The sequence below is a fragment of the Aulonocara sp. 'chitande type north' Nkhata Bay genome, linkage group LG1 (genome assembly GCF_057382095.1).
Source record: "Aulonocara sp. 'chitande type north' Nkhata Bay isolate Kocher_YH1m ecotype deep benthic linkage group LG1, A_spYH_male_GT1.1, whole genome shotgun sequence".
NCBI classification, from domain to species: domain Eukaryota; kingdom Metazoa; phylum Chordata; class Actinopteri; order Cichliformes; family Cichlidae; genus Aulonocara; species Aulonocara sp. 'chitande type north' Nkhata Bay.
Window position 1 is genome coordinate 23197197 of NC_141344.1, and position 21534 is coordinate 23218730.

The 21534-nt window shown below is 39.0% G+C and overlaps 1 protein-coding gene across 5 annotated transcripts in view; it reads right to left on the minus strand.

Annotated features, from left to right (window-relative positions):
* Positions 1–21534, minus strand: part of mettl15 (methyltransferase 15, mitochondrial 12S rRNA N4-cytidine) — a 63538-nt gene that overhangs the window by 26618 nt on the left and 15386 nt on the right. For 4 of the 5 annotated variants that reach the window (XM_086288904.1, XM_086288912.1, XM_086288896.1 and 1 more), the window contains one exon: positions 1309–1445. In XM_086288904.1, coding sequence (XP_086145030.1) covers positions 1309–1445 — 137 coding nt within the window. Of the gene's footprint in view, positions 1–1308; positions 1446–5073; positions 5278–5431; positions 5543–21534 lie in introns of all 5 variants that reach the window. The other variant, XM_086288920.1, reaches the window with a different exon arrangement.

Consider the following 21534-nt stretch of genomic DNA (forward strand, 5'->3'; position numbering starts at 1 on the left):
GTTTCACCATATATGTACATGTAAATCCAATGTTTGACTTTTCAATGACGTGCTGTGCCTTTTCAGATTTATAACATGTACTGTGGGCACAACTACTGCAGAGCTTCGAGCGGAGGGAAGTCATAGCAACAAGAAGAATGATGCAGAGAATAGCAAGGCTCAACATGCAGGAGACAAATCCCATTAAGTACACGGGTGAATATTATTCAGGGAAAAGAGATTTACCTTCATAAGCTGACGATTTTGAAATGTTTGGACTTGAAATTGTTCTCTTTGTGCTGTAAAACTGGGTTCAGACTGACACCGAAACTCAACAGTTTGCACTGAGGTTAGACTTTCCTCAAGAAACAGGAGTGCAGAGGAGAGAGAAAATCCTCTAACCCTGTTGTGTGGATGCACTGCGTGGGCTGCCAGGGTCTTTTACTCAGGCATCCAATAATATTGGTTAATTGCTAGATTTCTCTAGCCTCTCTCAACTTGCATCACGAGTAGGCGTGGAAGAGTTTACAGCAGGGGTATATTGCTGCTGACAGAATACAGTGTTCTCATTCACTCTCTCTCTCTCTTAATTGTCATTCCCCGCTCACAGGCACATTTCTCTGGCAGATTCCCTTGAGAGAGGTTTCCCCAGAATCTACGTAAAAGGATTCCTTCCCACGCCATGGTCTTAGGAACATCTTATTTTCATCCACCCGCGCTTTGCTCATGCACACACACACACTCCCTCTCACCCTGGCATTGTGTCCTTGTGTCTCCCTGCTCTCTCTTATATTTTCATTTTCTCTCTCTCTCTCTTGTTTTTTTTTGCCTCTCTCTCTCTCTCTCTCTCTCTCTCTCTCTCTCTCTCTCCATTTTTAACCCCCACACCCCCCACCAGTAACTTATAGATCCTCTGTGGGAGGTAGCATCTCCCTCACACAGCAGGCGTGGGCCCTTACTCTGACAAATTACATGCTGGGCCCACCAGCTTTGCGTGGGGGGAGAAAAGCTTTAAGTTAAGAAGGACGAATGGCTCTGATTGGACAGTGGAACTCAGGGGCTGTATCTTGGCAAGCAGTATTTGATCGGGCTCAGGGAAGAAGTGAGAAAGTACAGGGAGAGCTGCAACACCGTATATCAAACCCACAGTATCCTTTAAGAAATGACCACAAACCACACACACTGCTTAAAACTGTCAAGCTGTCAGCTATAACAACAAAAACTGATGGCCAAACATTAGCCATGATAAGGTATAAACATTTGTCTCAACAGTGTGTAGCTTGAAGCTTCAACTTTGGTCTAGTTGATCTTTCTCAATAAATCACTTACAAGTGTTCCTTGGCTAACTGCTGGGCCAGAGAAATTGCTGTGGGATCTCGATCTAAGGCCAGGACCGTGACTTCGGGAACTGTGCTCAGAATTGCTTTGGTATGACCACCACCTCCAAATGTCATGTCCAGCACCACCTACATGTGAGAAAGCACAAGAACAGTTCTCACAACATGACTCCATATACGTGAATCATCTTTTATCATCACAATGTTAGTTCATCATTTAAGTGTTTAACTCACGGTGGTGCACTGACATGTGTCATGCATAGGCACCCACATTTTCACACATTGTCACCTTCCATTTTAGTCTGTGACACCATCTAGATCTGTATGGTAAAAAGTTCTGATTGGGGGAACTCCCCAGCCTCTTTATCAAGTTTAAAGTCTATACCTCAAGAACTATGGTACCAACAACAATAGGTGAAAGAGTGTGTTTATCCACATAACTTTTGAAGCACTTACCTGATTTTTAAAAATGAGGTCCAGGTTTTATATCATCAAACACATTTTAATACTACACAAAGATTACCATGGTAAATACAAAATGCAGTTTTTTTACATGATGATTTTATTAATTAATGGGGAAAAAGGTTAACCCAACCCACCTGGCTCTGTGTGAAAAAAGTAATTGTCCCCAAAACCTAATAATGGGTTGTGCTAACCTCAGAGGCAAGAACTGCAATCAAGGAGTTGTTCATAATGTGCAATGAGTCATTGAGTTTGGCCCCATTATCCTTGCAGAATTGTTTGAATTCTGGGTAGGGGGAGGGTTTTCGATTAGGAATGGGCTGTTTAAATCATGTCAAAACATCACAACTTGATATAAGTCTGGACTTTGACTAGGCCACTCCAAAAGACTTTATTTTGTGTTATTTTTCCATTGAGAGATGACTTGGTGGTATGTTTCCCTTCATTGATCAGTTGCATAACCCAAGTGTGCTTGAGTTCAGGAAACAAACTGATAGCTGGACATTCAGGATTTTCTGGTAGAAAGCAAAATTCATGGTTCCATTAATTACAATAAATCGTCCAGGTCCTGAAGCAGTAAAGCAGTCCCAGACCACACTACCATGTTTGACTGTTCAAGTTTTGCCTCATTGTTCCCAAGAGTATTTTCCCAAAAGTTTTGGCGATTAACATTTGGTCAGAAGTGGATTTCTACTTGAAATGGTCTCATGAATGCCATTTTTACCCAGTCTCTTTCTTATTGCAGTATTATGAACACTACCTTAACTGAGGCCTCCAGTTTTTGTTGTTCTGGGCTCTTTTATGACCTCCTGAGTCATTGATGCACTCTTGGAGTAATTTGGTTGGCTCCTGGGAAAGTTCACCAGTCAAGTTTTCTCCATTTGTGTATAAGAGCTGGAGTTCCGAACCCTTAGGAATGACTTTGTAACTCTTTCCAGACTGATAGATGTCAGTGACTTTGGTCCTTTTTTAACATCTTTTACCCTTCACTTTGTCAGACAGGTTCTATTTAAGTGATTTCTTGATCCAACAGATCTGGCAGTAAGCAGGCATGGATGTGGCAAGAGAGATTGAACTCCATTTTACAAAAATGTGATTAGTCACAGTTAATTCATAACTACAGGGGTCAATTACGTTTCACATAGGACTAGTTTGGATAATCGTTTCACCTTAATAAATGAAATTATCATTTTAAAAGACTTAACAAAAAACAAGAAAACAGGAAGGGGGAAAATACCTTTTAACAGCACTGTATGAATGCATTATAGCTCAGACCAAGCCTTCAAAAGAATTCATTTGAATTTTTCACATTCAGTTCGGGGCAATCAAATTTAGCAATAAAGACGTTAAAAAGGAAGTGATTTCACGATCATTACAACACACTGAGGGGTGTTGTAATTAATAAAAAGTATTTTTATTTCATGGATTAACAACATTAAAGCTAAAATTTACATAAGCCGTAAGTTCAAGGTAAACATGCTCAGTATATACATATAAAACTAACATTTATCCAAGGTATCCTGTACCTGGACTTGTTTCAAAGTAAGGTTTGGCGATATGTAAAAGTTTTCCAACCGACAATCGTCAGTCCAATAAATGACGATAAAGGCATGTGCAGGCGCACATGGGTGGAGCAATGTAATCATGCGTGGATTTGCGCATTTAGAATTTATACATTTTGTTTGGAGGGAATATTTTACCTTCTTTTCTTGTTTGTTTCAGTATTAATATAGCTACTTTTCGGATTCTTCATTTATTTATTTATTTATTTAAGAAGGCAGTTGCTGTTTGTTTCCCTCCCCACCATTGTGTTGTTGTTTTTTTATTTAAATAAAATGTTGTTGTTTTTTAACATAGGCTACTGCCTTTCTTTCTTTCTGTTATGAATTTGAGTAAATGAATCGCTGCATTTGGGCGCACTCTGAGGAGGGTGCATTTGTTTGCAGATGGAAGAGGGTGCCATTAAAGAGCCCTATTATTTTTTCCATTGACTGCTTCTCTTAGCTTCAACCAACATTATTAGCAAACATACTCATGGGCAAATAAATAAATCGCTCTTCTAAAAACAATCGGTGAAAGGCTCAGCCTATCGTAGATAGTCGATATATTCGTCCAGTCGCCCAACCCTTATTTTAAAGCCACAATTATAAAGGCCTATAAGTACCAAAGTACCTCCTGATCATAATGAAATAAATGTAATTTCAAAATGTCTCAAACTAAAGGGCAAAAGCTGGCCAAAAACCGAGACAGACTGCCCAATATTTTACCATATCTCAACCTTAATGTCGGCAAATATCTCTCCAAACTATGTCTGAAAAATGTAGCTTATTGAACAGTTCGTCATGTATACATTACAAATAAACAATACAATATTTCCCCCCAAACCTTATTCTGCAACTTTCTTGGCTGTGACAGGGAACCCACACTCAGTGCACCAACAAGCCTGGGAGCGCAACCTAGCCATTCAGCAGGCAAAATTTTTCTTTAGCACAGTCTTTAGCCTGTGGCAATAACGCTGTGTAAACTGGGATTGATTGACAATTTCTGGTAAACTTAGTGGAGCTTTTATTAGAAGTTTAATCATTATGAACGTGGCGGTTAGCACTGTCACCTCACATTAAGAAACTCCTGGGTTTGAATCAAGGCTGGGACCTTTCTGTGTGAAGTCTAGGGGTGGGGGAAAAAATCGATACTATGTAGTATCGTGATATTTTGTTTGCTAATAATGTATCAATACAGGGACAGCAGAAATCGATATTTTGTTACAAAAGAGGTTTTTGTGCTGAGAGCATGTTGATCCTTTTTCTGAACAAGAATCCTGACATTCCTTCACTGTCCAAATGTGTTTAACTTTTTTTTGGCAGCAATAAACATGACAGTTTACTTATTTTAATTTAAGACATGTTTTATTTTAATTAAGTTTAAAACTTTTTTATTTAATGTAAAATTATATTTTGTTTTAATTTACTTTCAAGTTCTTCAGTTGCTGAATGGGCTGCATAGTTTTCATAAATTGCATAGTTCAGAATAGCTATAATTGTACCAGATGGTTGCATTCAGTTAAGTTGGGACTAAACTGTAATACAAACGTTCAGTTTGTCAACAATAAAACTGACTGAAATGAGAGAAAGACTGAGTGTGAGACTTTGATATTAGATAAAATGAATATTCATAAAGTTTACCTTTATGTACAGAATCTGAATATCGCAAAATATTTTAAAATATTGCAATAATATCGTATCGTGCGTTAAGTATTGTGATAATATCGTATCGTGGGATGTATGGTGATTCACACCTCTAGTGAAGTCTGCATGCTCTCACTCCGTCTGCGTGTGTTCACTTTGGGCTCTTGATGTGAATGTGAGCGTGGATGGTTGTCTGTCCTGTGCCAGACTGGTGACCAGTCCAGGGTGTACCCCGCCTCTCACACTATGGCAGCTGACCCAGAAATGGATGGATGGATGGATGCTAATCCAGAAATTCCAGATGAAGATCTGGACTGCATAATGCATACATTTTATATAAATATATAAATATAATATATATGTTAATAAATAAATATAAATGTTACTTAAGTCATATAAGGTGTCTGTTTCACTGAAACCAATAGCTATTCTTTTGCTTTTAGTCCCAAATTCACACAGAATTATCACCTGACTTTGTAGTTTCAATCGGTTTTACAGAGGGCTTTTAGTCCACAGCATCTTTAGTCCACTGTTTTGCTTTGACGGCTCAAAACTTCCCTGAACTTTAGTTCACTCCCCCTGCAGGAAATCAGAGTCATTTTAAACAGCAGGAGGCAGTTGTTTTCAGCAACAAAGCTCTAATAAACTGGATGTGACGATGTGCTAATGCAAATGTATTCATGTTAGCCTTAGAGCCTAAATTATACTGTAAGAACTTTTTTGAGAAGCTTTTTGATACCTGCAGTGACAGAAATGCCTGAAAACAAATATAAACACTTCACCAAATCCCGTAATTCAAGGTAACTGAACCAAAATTAATGGAAGTGCTGTTATTATGTTAATGCACATGACCTTAATCCTCACACAACAGACTCTTTCATCATATAACCGCCTTGATGAAGAGAACACTCCCAAGTCGCTCCCATAGGAATCTTTCTCATCTCTACCAACCTTCTTATCAATCCAATTCAAGAGATTACCTGATTAAATAAAAACCATATATGTACTGTTTATCAGTGGTGAAGCAAACTTGACATGCATCATCATTTCAGAAGCTATAGACACATTCAGCCCCCAGTTTCCAGTTAAAAGGGTTACTCACTGTTTTGTCTGTCCTAAAGAGATCTTTACCTCAGTCTTTTTTTTTACTTATAAACCTCTTTGCTTTCTTTTCCCTTGATATTGCAGTGTTCTGCTGATAGACAATAATTGTGTCATACACACGCACACGCACACTAGTGCTCAGCATGCATGTACAAGACACCATCAGACAGGCCCTAATGGATCGTGTCTCATCATCAATTTAGTTGTGAAGTCATGGCCTTAACAGTCAGCTCAATCGCTGTTAGTGTGCTCTTTGTTTCAAGTGCAGCAGGGAAGCACTATAGTAATAAGGCTGCAGGAATCCCTGTAAACCAGAAGAGTCAAACTCAGTTCACGGGCTGCACGCAGGCCGATTCGATCTCCACCACTCCTTTACAGTATGCGCGGTTTTAACAAAATTAGGTGCAGTTTCAACAATATGTGCTATAATGCATCAGCAGGACACAGTGGTTTAACCACCTTTCTTTGGTGTGGTATGAAAAACTTCTTTGTCAGTAGGAAGACTGTAAAAGTGAGGATGATTCAGACCTCTGACTCGGATTAAATTAACAGTTCAGACAACCAATCTCATAATGTCATCCATTCTTAACAACGTATACCCTCCTTTCTGCAATTTTCACACTTTTCAGAGCCAGCCTGGGGACCAGATTGGACCTTTTGGCAGGGCAGAACTGCTGTGAAGTCAGCATACACTACCTGCAAACTGTTTCATCGACGAACAGTGTCTTTCAGTTCTTGATGTAAAGAAAGACCAAGTCAGAAAGATGAGAAAGTGAAAAAAACTATTGCCTTGATTTCATTGTGATGTTTCTCAGTTTTTTAGCACACAAGTTTCTGTTTGCTCCATAAACCAACTCTTATTCTATTTTACTTTTTTTTAAAGCACTGTAAGAGAAGACAAACGAAGGGAAAATGTGTTTGAACGTTTGTTAAAAATATTAATCATCGACTTCAAAATAATCTCATATGTGGATGTCAGTGTTTTTTTTATTTTATTAATCAAGTATTGAGAGCGGGGCAGTCAGGAAATGTTTTACGCAGGATATATGTAACGCTTATCGACCATTCTGCGGGGTCTTTGCTGTTACCAGCTGTAACAACTGAATAAGACATGCAAAAAAAAAAAGAAAAGTTTTCCTATCCAGACATTTTTCCTTATATATTCTTGACTGAGCCTGCTACAAAAAAAGGAAAAAAAAGAAATCACAGCATGTTCAATCAGTCTGAATGGTCTGACACTGTCTGAATAATTCGCTAGATTATCTTTTACTTTTCATCTTCTACATGTCTGCTCCGTGATTTATTATAATGTCAGCAAATGGTCGGGAACAGATGTAAAAGGACACAAAAAGGAAATGCCAGCTATTTCCCACAAAAACATTAAACATGTCGATCGATAGTGACGTTGAAGGTGGGGTGTGTGCGTGCATGTGTGAGGGAAGAAGTGATCAATGGCGGTTCCCTCTCCTTTCCAGCGCACAGCAGCAGATGGGGAGGGGGTGTGGGCTAGTGGGATGAGTCACACGCATAATGAACTTGCCTGTTGTGCTATTCAATACAAAAAAGGAAAACGAAAACAGAAACACAAACAGCAAAAGTAGGCTGGCTTTTATCAAACAGTCGACACAAGCAAACGGGAGACAAACTGGTCCTCTGCTGGAGGGTGAGGCACTTGTCACAACAATCTTTTGTCACATCTTGAGGGAGCTGTGGCCGAAAGAACAAAGGTAACGCTGATCTATTTCACCAGTTCAAATGACAGACAGACAGCTGATGCTCAATATTCTTAGAGGCAGTTAGCTGGAAATGCAAATGCTGAGTATTAATTCTTGTTTGAATAACTACTGCACCAAGCACAGACACTCCATCTGTACAAGGTTCAGCGAAAGTTTCGCCTCCTTCACACACACGCACAAACACACGCATGCACAAACCAAATAAAGTAACCTAAAAATTGAGTGCATGTCCAAAGGGGAAAAAAAGGAAGCCTTATGTTTACAAGGTCATTTACAAGGTAAACTAAAAATCTGGTTCCTATGCTGGAGGATAACAAGCTTTTTCAAACGACCTGAATGCTGCTGCAAAAAAGAAAGAAGGGAAAAAAAACCTCCTCCCTCCCTTTAAAAAAGAAAAAGAAAAGCAAACCTGCTACTTCTGCCACCAGATGGACACAAGAACTTCTTGAAAAGATTTGGTGATAATAGGTTTGGCGTTTGAAATGATGATTAACACCAAACTTGGGAATGACTCATTCACAATATTTTATACCGAGGGGTTTTCAGCAAGGCTTTCACCTAGGCCATGCCTTTTGCAGAGAATGCGGCAGACTGGAATCAAACCAGAGCAAGACGCAGGTGATTCTCGGTAATGCAATGCAAAGAATGATCTTTAAAACAAAATTACTTACTCCAAGTCTGCGTTTTGTACTTCGTCTGGAGTGTGCAATATCTGCCTTTCCCAGCAGAGGGAACAGGAGAGTTAGGAGTGGCCGAGTGGTGCAGTCCAACAGTGAAGCAGCAAGGTGCTATAATGCAGGACACCTCAGCAGTCATCCCACAGCATTTTTAATGAGCACTTTTTTTCTCAAAGTAAAATGACAAATGCTTCATCAGTTCATATGTCAAATCAAAGAGAGATATTTTACATACATATCTAAAAAATAAAGCTTTTGCATCAAGCAAACAAAAAACAGCTCGTGCACCAGTATATGATATCCTGGCCATGTGGAAAAAATGGGCCTCATCTGGAGCTTTCTTATGGCTGAATTCATTAGGAAAAGACAAACAGGAACCTGAGAGAAGCCTGAGTACTCACCTAAATCCTACTTGTGACTCCCCAGCCCAGGTCAGTTACAGTGGGGGATCTAAAATGTCATTGAGGGGAGTTTTTTCAGATCTTGTTACACTAACACACAGACCATTTGGGAGACAGATACACAGGTACAGGATCGCTTTTCTTGTCGCGTCCGTTGCCATGGCAAGAGTGGAGGTAACCGGTTTGCATTTCTTTCTCTGTCACACAAAGTTCATGGCGAGACACAAGTGTGCCCAGTTTTAGCAGGTTTGCAGGATGAGAGCACAGAATGATTCGTGTGGAAACCCTGATATAATCAGTGGTAATAATGCGGGATTTGGTGGCTGTAGAGAATAGTCCGATAGCTACACATCTGGCCAATGTGAACTTGACTGGACATAAAATCTCACTGCTATGTTCCAACTGTATCTCACGCCCGAACCTCCGCAGCACAGCCTCAAACTGTCTGTTTCATTACTGCTTCCACACACGTTTTGACTTTAACTTCACCAGGTAGGAGGCAAATGTGTCCAACACAGATGGCCAGTGAAAGCAGACATGATATTATCTTGATGGTGATCACTCATGTCTGACACACATACATGACTCACCTACCTAAACTTAAAGTGGACTTAACATATGACAAGTGGACTGAGAGTGAGTAAAAAAAAAAATATATATATTTTTTTTAAAGTGTGGGTGAATGAGTGAGCGAGTGAGAATGAACAAGTGATAGGGAAGCACAAAACTGTTGACAAAACTCTTTGCCAGAAGTCTCCTGCCTCTGCGTATGTTGAACTAATCTCTCTTTTGTTAAAGGAATGCTGCAAAGTTACAACAAATACTTTAATTCCTCATCTATTCAGCACCGCTTGCCCTCTTTTGGCACAAGTTTAAATAAATGTGCTCGAGGAGGTATTTGAGCTAGTTAAGACAAGACACGTCTATGCACGCAAAAACAGCAGTAGTTCATCTGCCAACAATAACACCCGTCTCAAGTTTGTAGGTCATTTATAGCCTGAGAATGAGCAAATCAGGTTAGAGGCACTTAGAAGACATCAAGAAGGCCAGACTTTTTCAGAAGTGCCTATGCAAGGTTAAGTATCCTTTTCAGAAACACAAATTAATGATGGGAATTTTGTAAAGAAAGGAGAAAAAAAAAGTGGCACAGCAGGGGACAAACTTTGTCAAAACTCAGGCAAGGAAATTAACTCATGACGCTATTCCAGTGGCATGAGGTTTCGGTTTTGCTCTTACTTTTAAAGGATTAAAAGCTAAAATATAAACTATTACAGTTCTGTTTGCTCCATTCCCTTGCTTACATCTAGCATCTAAAAATGTGAGAGAAATTGGATCCTTAATGGATGACCTTTATGCACAGCTGTTCAAACCTGGTCTGGTCTAATCTATTGGCCAAACCCTCGGTCTTCCTGTGGTCCACTTCTGCCCAAAGTTAAACGTCAAAATGAATAAACAGATTATCTCCATTAAATCTTGCTGATAGTCCTGAAACAATGAATTCTACTTATCTAAATGTCATCATTTGTAAATGTCTAGATAGTATACAAATAATAGAAAATGACTAACAAGGTGAAGCGCATGTAGAAGTACTAAAGTACTTCTCATTTACATTTAAGAGACATTTAAGAGACATATCTTATTGTGACCATTATGACTATTCTAAATTCCAAAATGACTACATGGTGTGTTTTTAAATACACTGATTTGCTATTTGATTAGATACACCTCTATCTAGGAGAATGGTCAGCCTGCTTTGAGCTGATAGAAAGGCAACGGTAAAGAACTACTTATTACAAACTAGGTATGCAGAAGAACATCTCTGAGTACACAAACATCAAACCCATGGCTACAACAGCAGAAGACCACATCAGGTCCTGCAAGCTAACAACAGAAAATCGATGCTACTGATTTGTCCTGGCTCATCAAAACTGGACAATAGAAGATTGGAAAAAACATTACCTGGTCTGATGAGTCAATTTCTGCAGCCAGATTAAGATGGTAGAATTTAGTGTAAACAACATGACAAGGAAGGTCATTAATATATCCACCTTTGTATCAGTGATTCAGGCTGGTGGTGTAATGGTGTGGGACATATTTTCATGGCACACTTTGGTCCTGTTAATACCGACTGAACATAAAAAATACATCACAGTCCAACTGAGTATTGCTGCTGACTATGTCCATTCCATTAGGACCATAGTGTCTGATTGCTGCTTCTAGCAGGATAGCGCAAAGCTCAAATCATCTCAAGCTGGTTTCCTGTACTCAAATGGCCTCCACAGACATTAGATCTAAGTCCAACAGAGCACCTGTGGGATGTGGTTGAGCAGGAGATTTGCATCAAATCTGTAGCAACTGTGTGATGCTGTCATGTCAATGTGAAGTAAAGTCTCTGAGCAAAGTTTCCCTGTTCAATCTATGCACAAAGAATTAAGGCAGTTCTACAAGAAAAAGAGGGCGCAACCCAGTACTAGTACAGTGTACTTATTGAAGTGGTTGGTGAGCATATTATCTGAATATACTCAATCAATATTATTATTATTGACTCAAATTATAAAACAAACCCATAAATGGGAAAAAAAAGCACTAATAACAAGAATGTTTATTACATTTTCATAACTGTCACCATTCTACTTTTGTTTCCTCAGCACCAATCTGGATCCAATCAATAACAAAATACCGCTGAAAAGATTTGTGCAGAAGTTGCAACATCAACTCAAAGATATTCCCCTGGGACAAATGTTACTGGGAAAAAGAAGAGATGAAGAGTCACACAGTATCAGAGATTAGCATTACCCTGCACTGCACAGACACAGTGCATGTGCTGTAGCATTCAGTGTCAGCCATGTATACTCAAAGTGAAGATAACTGAGTCAAAACCCACTATCAGAGTCTGAAAAAATAGCTTCACATGATAAATGTTGGACTTTTGTCAAATTCTTTCTTTCTTGGGAAAGTTGCCAACTAAGACATTAATAAAACAACATTCTTGGGTTGTTTTTTAAGCCAATTTTTTTTATTTTTTTTTATAGACATCCCTTTTTTGGAATAGCTGCTACAGGGCATGGCTATTGGTCTACAAATGTGTGTAGTTGTTAGTGCTGCACAAGGCAGAGGACATACTGGAAAACTATCTAAACAATTTCAGGAAGCTGGCTAGTCTGTTTGTCATAGTGTCTCCCCTCACCATATATAGCAAATTTTAGGCACAATCTGTCCCTGGATGGTTAAGTGGCTTTATGTTCTTCCTTATGTCACCTTGCTGTAAGGCTGGAAAACTGCCATTAATGTTCATAAAGCCATGAACACACAGCAGCTTATTTACGGAATCTGTAGAGAAAAATGAAATCCATGATACATTGACTCTGGAAAGTATTCACAGCGCTTCACTTATTCCACACTTTGTCATGTTACATTCTTATTCTAAAATGGATTCAATTCATTTTTCACCTCAAGATTATACACCCAATACCACACAGTGGCAAAGTTAATAAGGTTTGCTTGAGATTCTTGCAAATTTATTAAAAATTTAAAAATTAAAAATATAACCTGTACATAAGTGTTTGTACATACATACAGTCTTTGCTCAGTACTGTGTTTGGCTGCAATTACAGCCTCAAGTATTTTTTAAGTATGATGCTACAAGCTTGGCACACCTATTTTTGGGCAGTTTCTCCCATTCTTTTTTGCAGAACCTCTAAAGCTCCATCACATTGGATGGGGAGTGTCAAGCCATTTTCAGATCTCTAGAGATGTTCAATCGGGTTCAAGTCTGGGATCCGGCTGAGCCACTCAAGGATATTCATAGAGTGGTCCCTTTGTTATCTTGCCTGTGTGCTGTTGGAAGATGAACCTTTGCCTCAGTCAGAGGTCCAGAGAACTCTGGAGGAGGTTATCGTGGAGGATGTCTCTTTATGTTGCTGCATCTTTTCTTCAATCCTGACTCCCAGTTTCTGTTGCCAAAAAACCCACAGCACGATGCTGTCACCACCATGCTACACTGTAGGAATGATATTGGACAGGTGATGAGTGGTGCCTGGTTTCCTCAAGACATGACACTTGACATTCAGGCCAAAGAGTTCTGTGTTTCATCAGACCAGAGAGTTTTGGTAACCAAGCCGTCATGTGCTGTTTTCTCATTTTAATGCGTTTGTCTCCTTTCGCTTCTAAAGTACTTCGAATAGCTTGCCTTGCCTTTTACTGAGCACTGGCATCTATCTGGCCACTCTACCATACAGGCCTGATTGCTGGAGTGGTACAGTATTGTTGTTCTTTTGGAAGGTTCTCCTCTCTGCAATGACCAACACCGGAGCTCTGTCAGACTCCCTGACTAAGACCCTTCTATCACAATGGCTCAGATTGGCCAGGCAACCACATCTAGGACGATAACCGGTGGATCCAAACTTTCCAAACTCCCATCTACAAAAGTATGTCTCTACTCTTCTCCATATCCGTACCTCGATACAATCCTGTCATGCACCTGAGCACAATTCTTATGGCAAAGGCCGTGAATTTAATTAACTTTGCAACATGACAAAATGTGGAACAACTGAAGCACTGTGAATACTTTCCAAATGCACTATATTTATCAATATAAAATATTTTGATAAACACAGAATACAATATATTTATTAAGTTTAACATTATTCTTGCAGTTTTTACACTCACATCTTTGAGTTGGACACAGAGCAACACACTGCACACTGTAATATACAATAAAATGCAGTCAAATACAAAGACGAAGCTGATGTAAACAATAGACCAGTTGCCTCCTAATAGTAATGTATGCTTACTTAAAATGGGATAATCATTCCGAGGAGGAGAGTGAAGCTGGTGGGCTGATAAAGTCAAGAAGAATAACACTGATCTGTACTTCTAGAAAAGTGCCCTCGCAAAAAATCTCTAGACCAATAATACTCTCAAATTTCAAAGTTTACAAACCAACAGAAGCAGCAGTTCTTTAGACATGTAAAGAGAAAAATCACACAATAATCTCAAATTTTCCATCAACTACAGCACAACTGCCAGGAACAGAAAATTCCCATCCAATATAAGACTTCAAAAAATTGAAAGTCTATATGTAATAAAAATTAAATAAAGTGAATATTTCATTTAATTAACAATTTAATTAGTTCATGGCAGCAGTGTACTCAAAAATTATGGGTGTCCCTGCAGCTTTCCTTCACCAAATAAACCATCTCTACATTTACTGTAACAGATCAATCATCATTAAAGTCAAAGCTAAACACACCAAATGATTATGTGGCTAATTTGCCAGTCAAAAAATAAGTTTGCAGGACAAAATTGAAAAGGAGATAAAATTGTCACAAATCAAATTAGAATTGACAAACTGTCAGAACCTTCTTGGAAAAAAACAGAAAGGGGCAACTCCTGGAAACATCCTGCAAACATCCTGCAAACATCCTGCAAATGTATAACAAAAAAAAAAAATCAAAAACAAAACAAAAGAATAATTTGTTAGATTTTATAAGACACAAGCAAAACCATGTTTTTTTTTTTGGAAGAAACCACTACATAACGTATGTCTCAGTCACAAAGCCGTAGACCCCCAGCAAATGTGTGCTTCCCAGCCAGTTGGTGAGTGGTTGACATAAGTTACTTGATGTCACCAGGGGAAACAGGTCACAAAGAGGATACCTTCACTGAAAACCTTGCGATGTTTCTGTGGTCACCAGTTATTGGCAAGGAAGACGCTGACTTTCGGCAAATACTTGGCATTTACTCTCCAAGCTGTAGTGAAACTTGAAAAAGTGCAACAGAAACTAACAACACAAATATTTCTGCCTTTGGAAAGGCAGAAATGGAAAGCATTCACCTTCAAAGTAAAATTTGCACTTTCTGAAAAGTGTTGGTAGCAGTGGTAAGGCACACCTTCTGGTTTGTATCACACTCAAGTTTCAGTAACACTTGGCAAGCAGTTGGCAAGTGTTTGCAGACAAGTTCATGTCTTCTATAATGACTCTAATGACTGTGGAAACCTGATAGCGAACAAAGCCATTACAAGGTTTTTGGTGCATTTATCTCTTTGTCACCAAGTTCATTCTAGTGACCACCTCTAGCAACCACTCGCCAGCAGTTCATGGAATACAAACCTTCCTCTAGTGCCTGGTAGTTACCAGGAGGGGTCACTGACTGGTCTCTAGATGTTCACTGTGACATCAAGCTACCATCAACAACCACTCACAACCGGTCAGAGAATGCACACTTTTCCCTGGCAACTGGTGGTTGTCAGATGGTCAACGACAGGTCTGTGTCACTTAAGTATTTGAGAAATTTATTGTCATATTACTGAATAACATTAACTTAATAACATTTATTTTTTAATTCATATGACTTTTAATTTTTTTCCCGTTACGATTCCAATAATGGGACCAGGGTTCATATGATTTTATGTGTCTTGAGTTCCATGATGATAATAAAATAATATTCTGATCAGTTGTGGTAAAGGTTCAGGAGTATTAATTGATCTTTGTGCTTCCTAACCATGTGGATATAATTTTTTTTAAATTTTATTTTACATTGTCTTCATAACTTTGTCATGATCGCTGTCCAAGGTGCTGATCCTGGGACCACCAGGAACGTCCCCTAGTTCAGGTAAACTAAACAGGTGGCAAAAATTGCTGTCAAGAAAGCATAATTTAGTACATTTATAGAAGGCAGGGCTCCGAGAGGCTGAGGATGTATTTGGAAACAGTGTGCAGAATCCTAATTACCCGATGGTGTTATCACCCAAAACTGCACTGCAGCAGGCCATGAGCGCAGAGCTGGGATTAAGCGCGACTATTTAGGGTCACAGTCACTTTGACATCACGTTGCTTCTTTTTTGGATCTCATCTTTTGGGATTAATGGTTTTAACTAGAGTAGTTTTAAAGCTTCGTGTACAGCTGCCGATTTATGGAGGTTCTTGTAGTACTCTACCCACCTCGTCAAACACCATAACATTCCCAAAACCTGTCACAATCTCTTAATCTTCCCACTTTATTTGGTCTTCTTTCCCCCTCACTATTACTTTCACATAATTCATGCAGTCTGCCTTTGTTCTGTATGTAAATTTCTTAAAATGTTCAATAAAAACTTGACTGCAAAGAGGAAAACCCCCAGTCCCTGTCCTCCTCTACATAAAGCTCATAAAGCCCATGTCAAGCATCCGCTCACTTCAAGGAGTCCCGAGACTGGCTCTTACACTACAGTTGTGCTGGGTAAGCTCTCTGGAGAAATGGGGATAGCAGACACTTGTATCTTCTCTCAAACTATGAGACAATAACTCAATATTTACTGTACGTGGGCAACCCGGTGCAGCGATTAGTCTCTCTGTTGGGTTATATGCTGCTTATGTTTTGAAGAAGTAATCTGAAAGCAATTAAATTTTAAAAATGGCAAATTAATATAGCTTTTTTCCCAGTGTTTTTCAAATCAAAACATAGTTTTATATAAACATGTCTATGTTTATGAAGTAGCAATTTAAACTTTCATCCTGAAGCACAAGGAAATTTATTTATGGATTTTTGAGTCAAATTTTGTTGGCACAACATAAACAACATGTCCAGGATTCACAGGACTATTACGTGTATTTCAGAACAATCATATTATCATGCTACAATCTGTGTAATAAAATGATGTGAGCTGCATTGTTTCTTACCTCAAATGTTCTAGACCTTGCAAATAAAGTACATAAGGCATTGTGAGGATTTGATTTGGAGGCAGTGAGTGACAGCTGTGAAAAAAATGATTGGACACTGAAAAAAGTGGAAAGGGAGGGACCTCTACTGCGTGCATGAGTCATCACTCTCCACCCCCCACCTCACCCCCAGCCAAACTGTCTGTTTTTTGTTTTTTTTTCCCTGCAGGTTGGAGATTTACTGAGCAACATTTTCTCAGCTGGTAAGATTCATTTTTACATTAAATTTATGGCAGGTCTTATGCAAATTAGTGAGAACAACATTGTGGGTCAAAACTGAACATAACAAGCTCAAGCTAGTGTTTAAAAAATTACTTCAGTAAAACAGTGCAAAATCATACATAAGGAGATGTGTTTCTATTAGTTAAGTTAACAGAAACTGTTAATTCTCTAGCCAACTACTTATTCTTCTACACACTTAGCAGAGAGGCTCCATACAAAACAGGCTTACAGTCTACACAGACTATGGCCTTACTTCGGTGCCATGTAGCTATGGGAGAGAGTGTTCATAATAATTAAATTAAAGCTTCTCACAGTCTGGCAGGTCAGTTTTGGGTTGAAAAAAAGAGGGGCAAGAGGGTTGTAATGTGTAAAACACATTGTCACAACTCAGCTGTTATCTAAATATCCAAGAGGGCTATATCTCTATATAATTACACAGTTTTATCAACAAATTTTGTTGCTATTCATTTATTTTATGAGTGTGCAAAACTCTTGAGCCACCTCTCACTTCTTTATATTTCGCTAGGAAAATATAATGTTTGTTTGAAAGTTTGAGATCTTTGGATGTCGGCTGCCTTTTGTTCAATTCTCTCTCAATTTGATCCCAAAAAGCTTCAGTAATGAGGTCCAGGCTCTGGGGAGGCTTTAGGAATGACTTACAGCTACTCTTTTACTTTTACAGATGGATCACTTGAAGGTCCAGCTAGGTCTTTTCCAGATTTTTTCCTGCTTCTTAAGATCATGAGTTTCAGATACTCTCATCTGCTGTAGGTAGTTTTTTAGGTCTACCACTTCTTTGTTTGTCCTCTACTTGTCCACTTTTTTCATTTTTTAAAGGACACACTGCACAACACGCTGAGATATGGCAGGTTTTCAGCTAATAGCTCTTTGGGAATCATCATGTAGGTGTAAAAATACTACATTTTAAGCCTTTCAAACTGATGTATTTGGCATTTTTCCTTGATTCAAATAAGGAAATGGGAACAAATTGGGTTTTTTCATTTGGTTTTGTTGTTCTTTGTTTTGTTTTTTGAGACAGGTCACCAGCAAGAAAGTGCCTAAAGACACAAATTAAAACTGTTTTGCTAAGTTGTCTGTTATGCGTAGACACAACATTGATTCATCACTTGAGTTAGGCACGTTTTCTATGCTTGAATGATTCACAGGTTAGTGTTAAGTGGCTTAACAAAAAACAACAACAACAACAACAAAAAAAACACTCCTCTGAAAATGATAAAACAGAAAGAGTGAAAAGGTAGCCAACGAAAAACTCTGAAAGACCTTCAGAAATCCTGGAGATAAGTTATACCCATATCTATCTGCTGATGACGAACATTTCCCTGTGCTCATAAAAATCAGAATTTAGCATGTGTATTCACTAGGGATGCAACGATACTCATATCGATATTGAACCGTTCGATACAGTGCTTTCGGTTCGGTACGCATATGTATCGAACAATACAAAATTTGTAATTTATTTTATCAACTTTCCTTCTGACGATGCTGTCTGTGTTGAGCGCTCAGTGGATCTCCGCTCGACAGTGCAGCCTAGGCGGAGTAGTCGAACGCAGATTCACTGAGCGCAGGGCAAGCTAGCGAGACAGAAGTTAAGCTCTCCTTGCAACATGGCAAATTGAACCTCCCCCACCCTCAATCAGATGAGATGTGGCGTTTGGAATTATTTTGGTTTTCATGTGACGTATGACCCTGAAGGTAAGCGAGTCATGGACTAAAGTAAAACAGTATGTTGGATGTGCCACGCAATGCTCAATTACATTGGTGGGAACTAGTGTGTTAGTGCAGTTAGCTCGTTAACGTGTTGGCCGTCCAGCCCCATGCACGGGGCGATCCGCGATAGCTTGTTAACGGCGATTTGCCGTGTTGTGGCGTTAACGTCATTTCAACGAGATTAACGCTGACAGCACTAGTGGGAACAAAACGAATATGACTGCACATTTACACCGACATCATCCTAGTGCAAAGACAAGTGGAAGCAGACAAAAACAACAAGCACGCATGCTACAAACTTTACCCGAGTCATTTAGACAGCCGTTAGCACATGATTCTCCTTATGGGGACCTGATGTGTTTAATATGCTGCTGAGAATATAGCCCAGAAGAAGCGTATAGTATAGCTTTTATTTTGGAAAGAGACATTTCTCTGTAATAAACTCTCTTTTCCAAAGATGAGTGATTCCTCAATCATATATATATATTTTTTTTTTTATTACTTTGTTGTTTCAGCAACATTAAATTTAAAAACTGTACTTTTGAGTAAAAATATATATTTATAATTTTAATAAATGACAAATTAAAAAGGCATGAACATTTTTTTTGTATCAAAAAAATATCGAACCGTGACACCAAAGTATCGAACCGAACCGAACCGTGAATTTTGTGTATTGTTGCACCCCTAGTATTTACACATAGGTGTCATCACAACAGATTGAAAATTGAGCCTTGATCCAATACACAGCTTAAACAAAATGTGATTCAAAAACACAAATGCATTGAGAATTCACTCTCAGTGATGCAGGAGACATTTAGGCTACGTCCACATGTACCCGGGTATTTTTGAAAACGCAGATTTTTCTATGCGTTTGCACCTTTCGTCCACACGTAAACGGCGTTTTTGGTCACTGAAAACTGAGATTTTTAAAAACTCCGTCCAGGGTGGATATTTTTGAAAACGGCGTTTTTGCATTTACGTGTGGACGAGAAAAACGGAGAAAACGCAGCGTCAAAGGTGTGCGCATTTTTTGACGTCACACTGCGCCACATTATTGTTTCGGTGAAATGAATTTCTACAATACTGTTACTGTTAATTGTACTCTCTGCAGTGTTTAAATGCTTACATATACACACACAGTTACTGTCCCTCCACACATACGACTCAGTTCTGCTTCTATGCCCCATCCTTGTTTACTATTTCCCACCGAGACTTCTAGACTTCTGATTGGCCAACATTTCTACACGGTTAGGAATATATCGCCACCTGCTGCTTTGGCATGTTACTAGCATCGTTTTCCTTCATTTCTGCGTTTACGTGTGGACGGGATTATTTTTTAAAACGAAAACGGAAAATCTCCGTTTTCAAAATCAGGATCGCCAAATAGTAACTGTAATGGTTTTGTGCACAAAATGGAATAAATAAACCTAATCATGGTATTCATATAGAGATGGGTGAGGGCTACATCCATTTTGTGAACATTGCAATCAGACCAATCCTCTTGCAATAGCAGTTCTTGTGAATTGAGAACAGACATCCTATCATTGCATGAGCTTATAGATCCTTACCTGCATATACTAAAAATATGTAAACCAATTTCATAAAAATCAGACCAGTTTGGACTTCTCCAGTACTAAGAATCTGTGAATGAGATATACCAGCTATACCAAGTCTATATGTAAGATACTGCCATTGTGCTGCACTTTAGACAAGAAATCACAAAGCAGAGTATTGTGTACCTTTAGTATCAGCAGCAAATCTGTTATTGATACTGGAGTAAGCAAAAAATTATCGGCTATTATTAACTAAAAAGCCATGGCAATAGACAGTGCCAATGTTATGGCTAAATTTAGGTACCTACAACATCTATAAATAGGTTGTGGAAAGATAACCATGACAAGTAATATAAATCATCACTGAGTGTGGGCTGAAGAGGAGGGGCAAACCCTGGTCTAAAGTATCGACAGAAACACGCCTCCCTTTGAGTGTGCTCGCCTTGTGTGTCAGTCTATCTGTACATGTGTCACTGAGACTAAACACTGGCAGTCTGAGCTGAAAAAAAAGATGTCTTCTTTTTCTTGTCAGAATCAACTCAACTGAAAATGGAAACAGTTTTCAATCCTACTCTGACAAGCTTCTTTAGAGGTCATTCTCCTAGATTCTGGGGAATGTTGCCCATAAACACTGATTGTTAAGCAGTAAAATGTCTTCTAAGATATACAAACACACATGCACAAACATTCCGGTCAGAGGGCCCGGTGGCGCCTGTATCCGGCAGCCTCGCCTCTGTCAGTGCGCCCCAGGGCAGCTGTGGCTACAATGTAGCTTGCCATCGCCAGTGTGTGAATGTGTGTGCGAATGGGTGAATGACTGAATGTAGTGTAAAGCGCTTTGGGGTCCTATGGACTAGAAAAGCGCTATACAAATGCAGGCCATTTACCATTTACCATTCCAAACATCTTTTTCTGATTAAATTTTAATAATAGCAACGAAGCTATCTGCTAAAGCTGATATATTTACAGTATATGTGATAGGCCAGTATTGGCCCTTAATATTTGTAGACTATATATCAGTCTGATTTAAAATACAAAGAACAGACTGCTAACTTCTGCTGGATGGTAAATACAAAAAACCCTATAAAAAACAGAAACTGTAAATCTGTGTTTTGAAAGGAAATGCGAAATAAGGTCAAATCTGATGCCCTGGATCTATTCAAAATGATTATGTGCTTCATTGGTGCCTGCTCTGAAAGATTTTTCTTAAGTGTGACACCACCGTCAATGCAGTGTGCTAAGGAAACAATGCAAACTGCATAAAGCCCAAGAGTAAACACGAGTGGAACTGAAAAGAGGGGGTGAAATCATCTTAACTATATTCACAAAATGTAAAGAAGCATCAGGAAAGATGGCTATCTCTCCTGAAGGTGAATTTCCTAGCACTAAAGGAAGACAAAAGAAGAACAGGGCCAAGTCCATTAGGGAGTGCAAGGAAGAATTGAGCTAA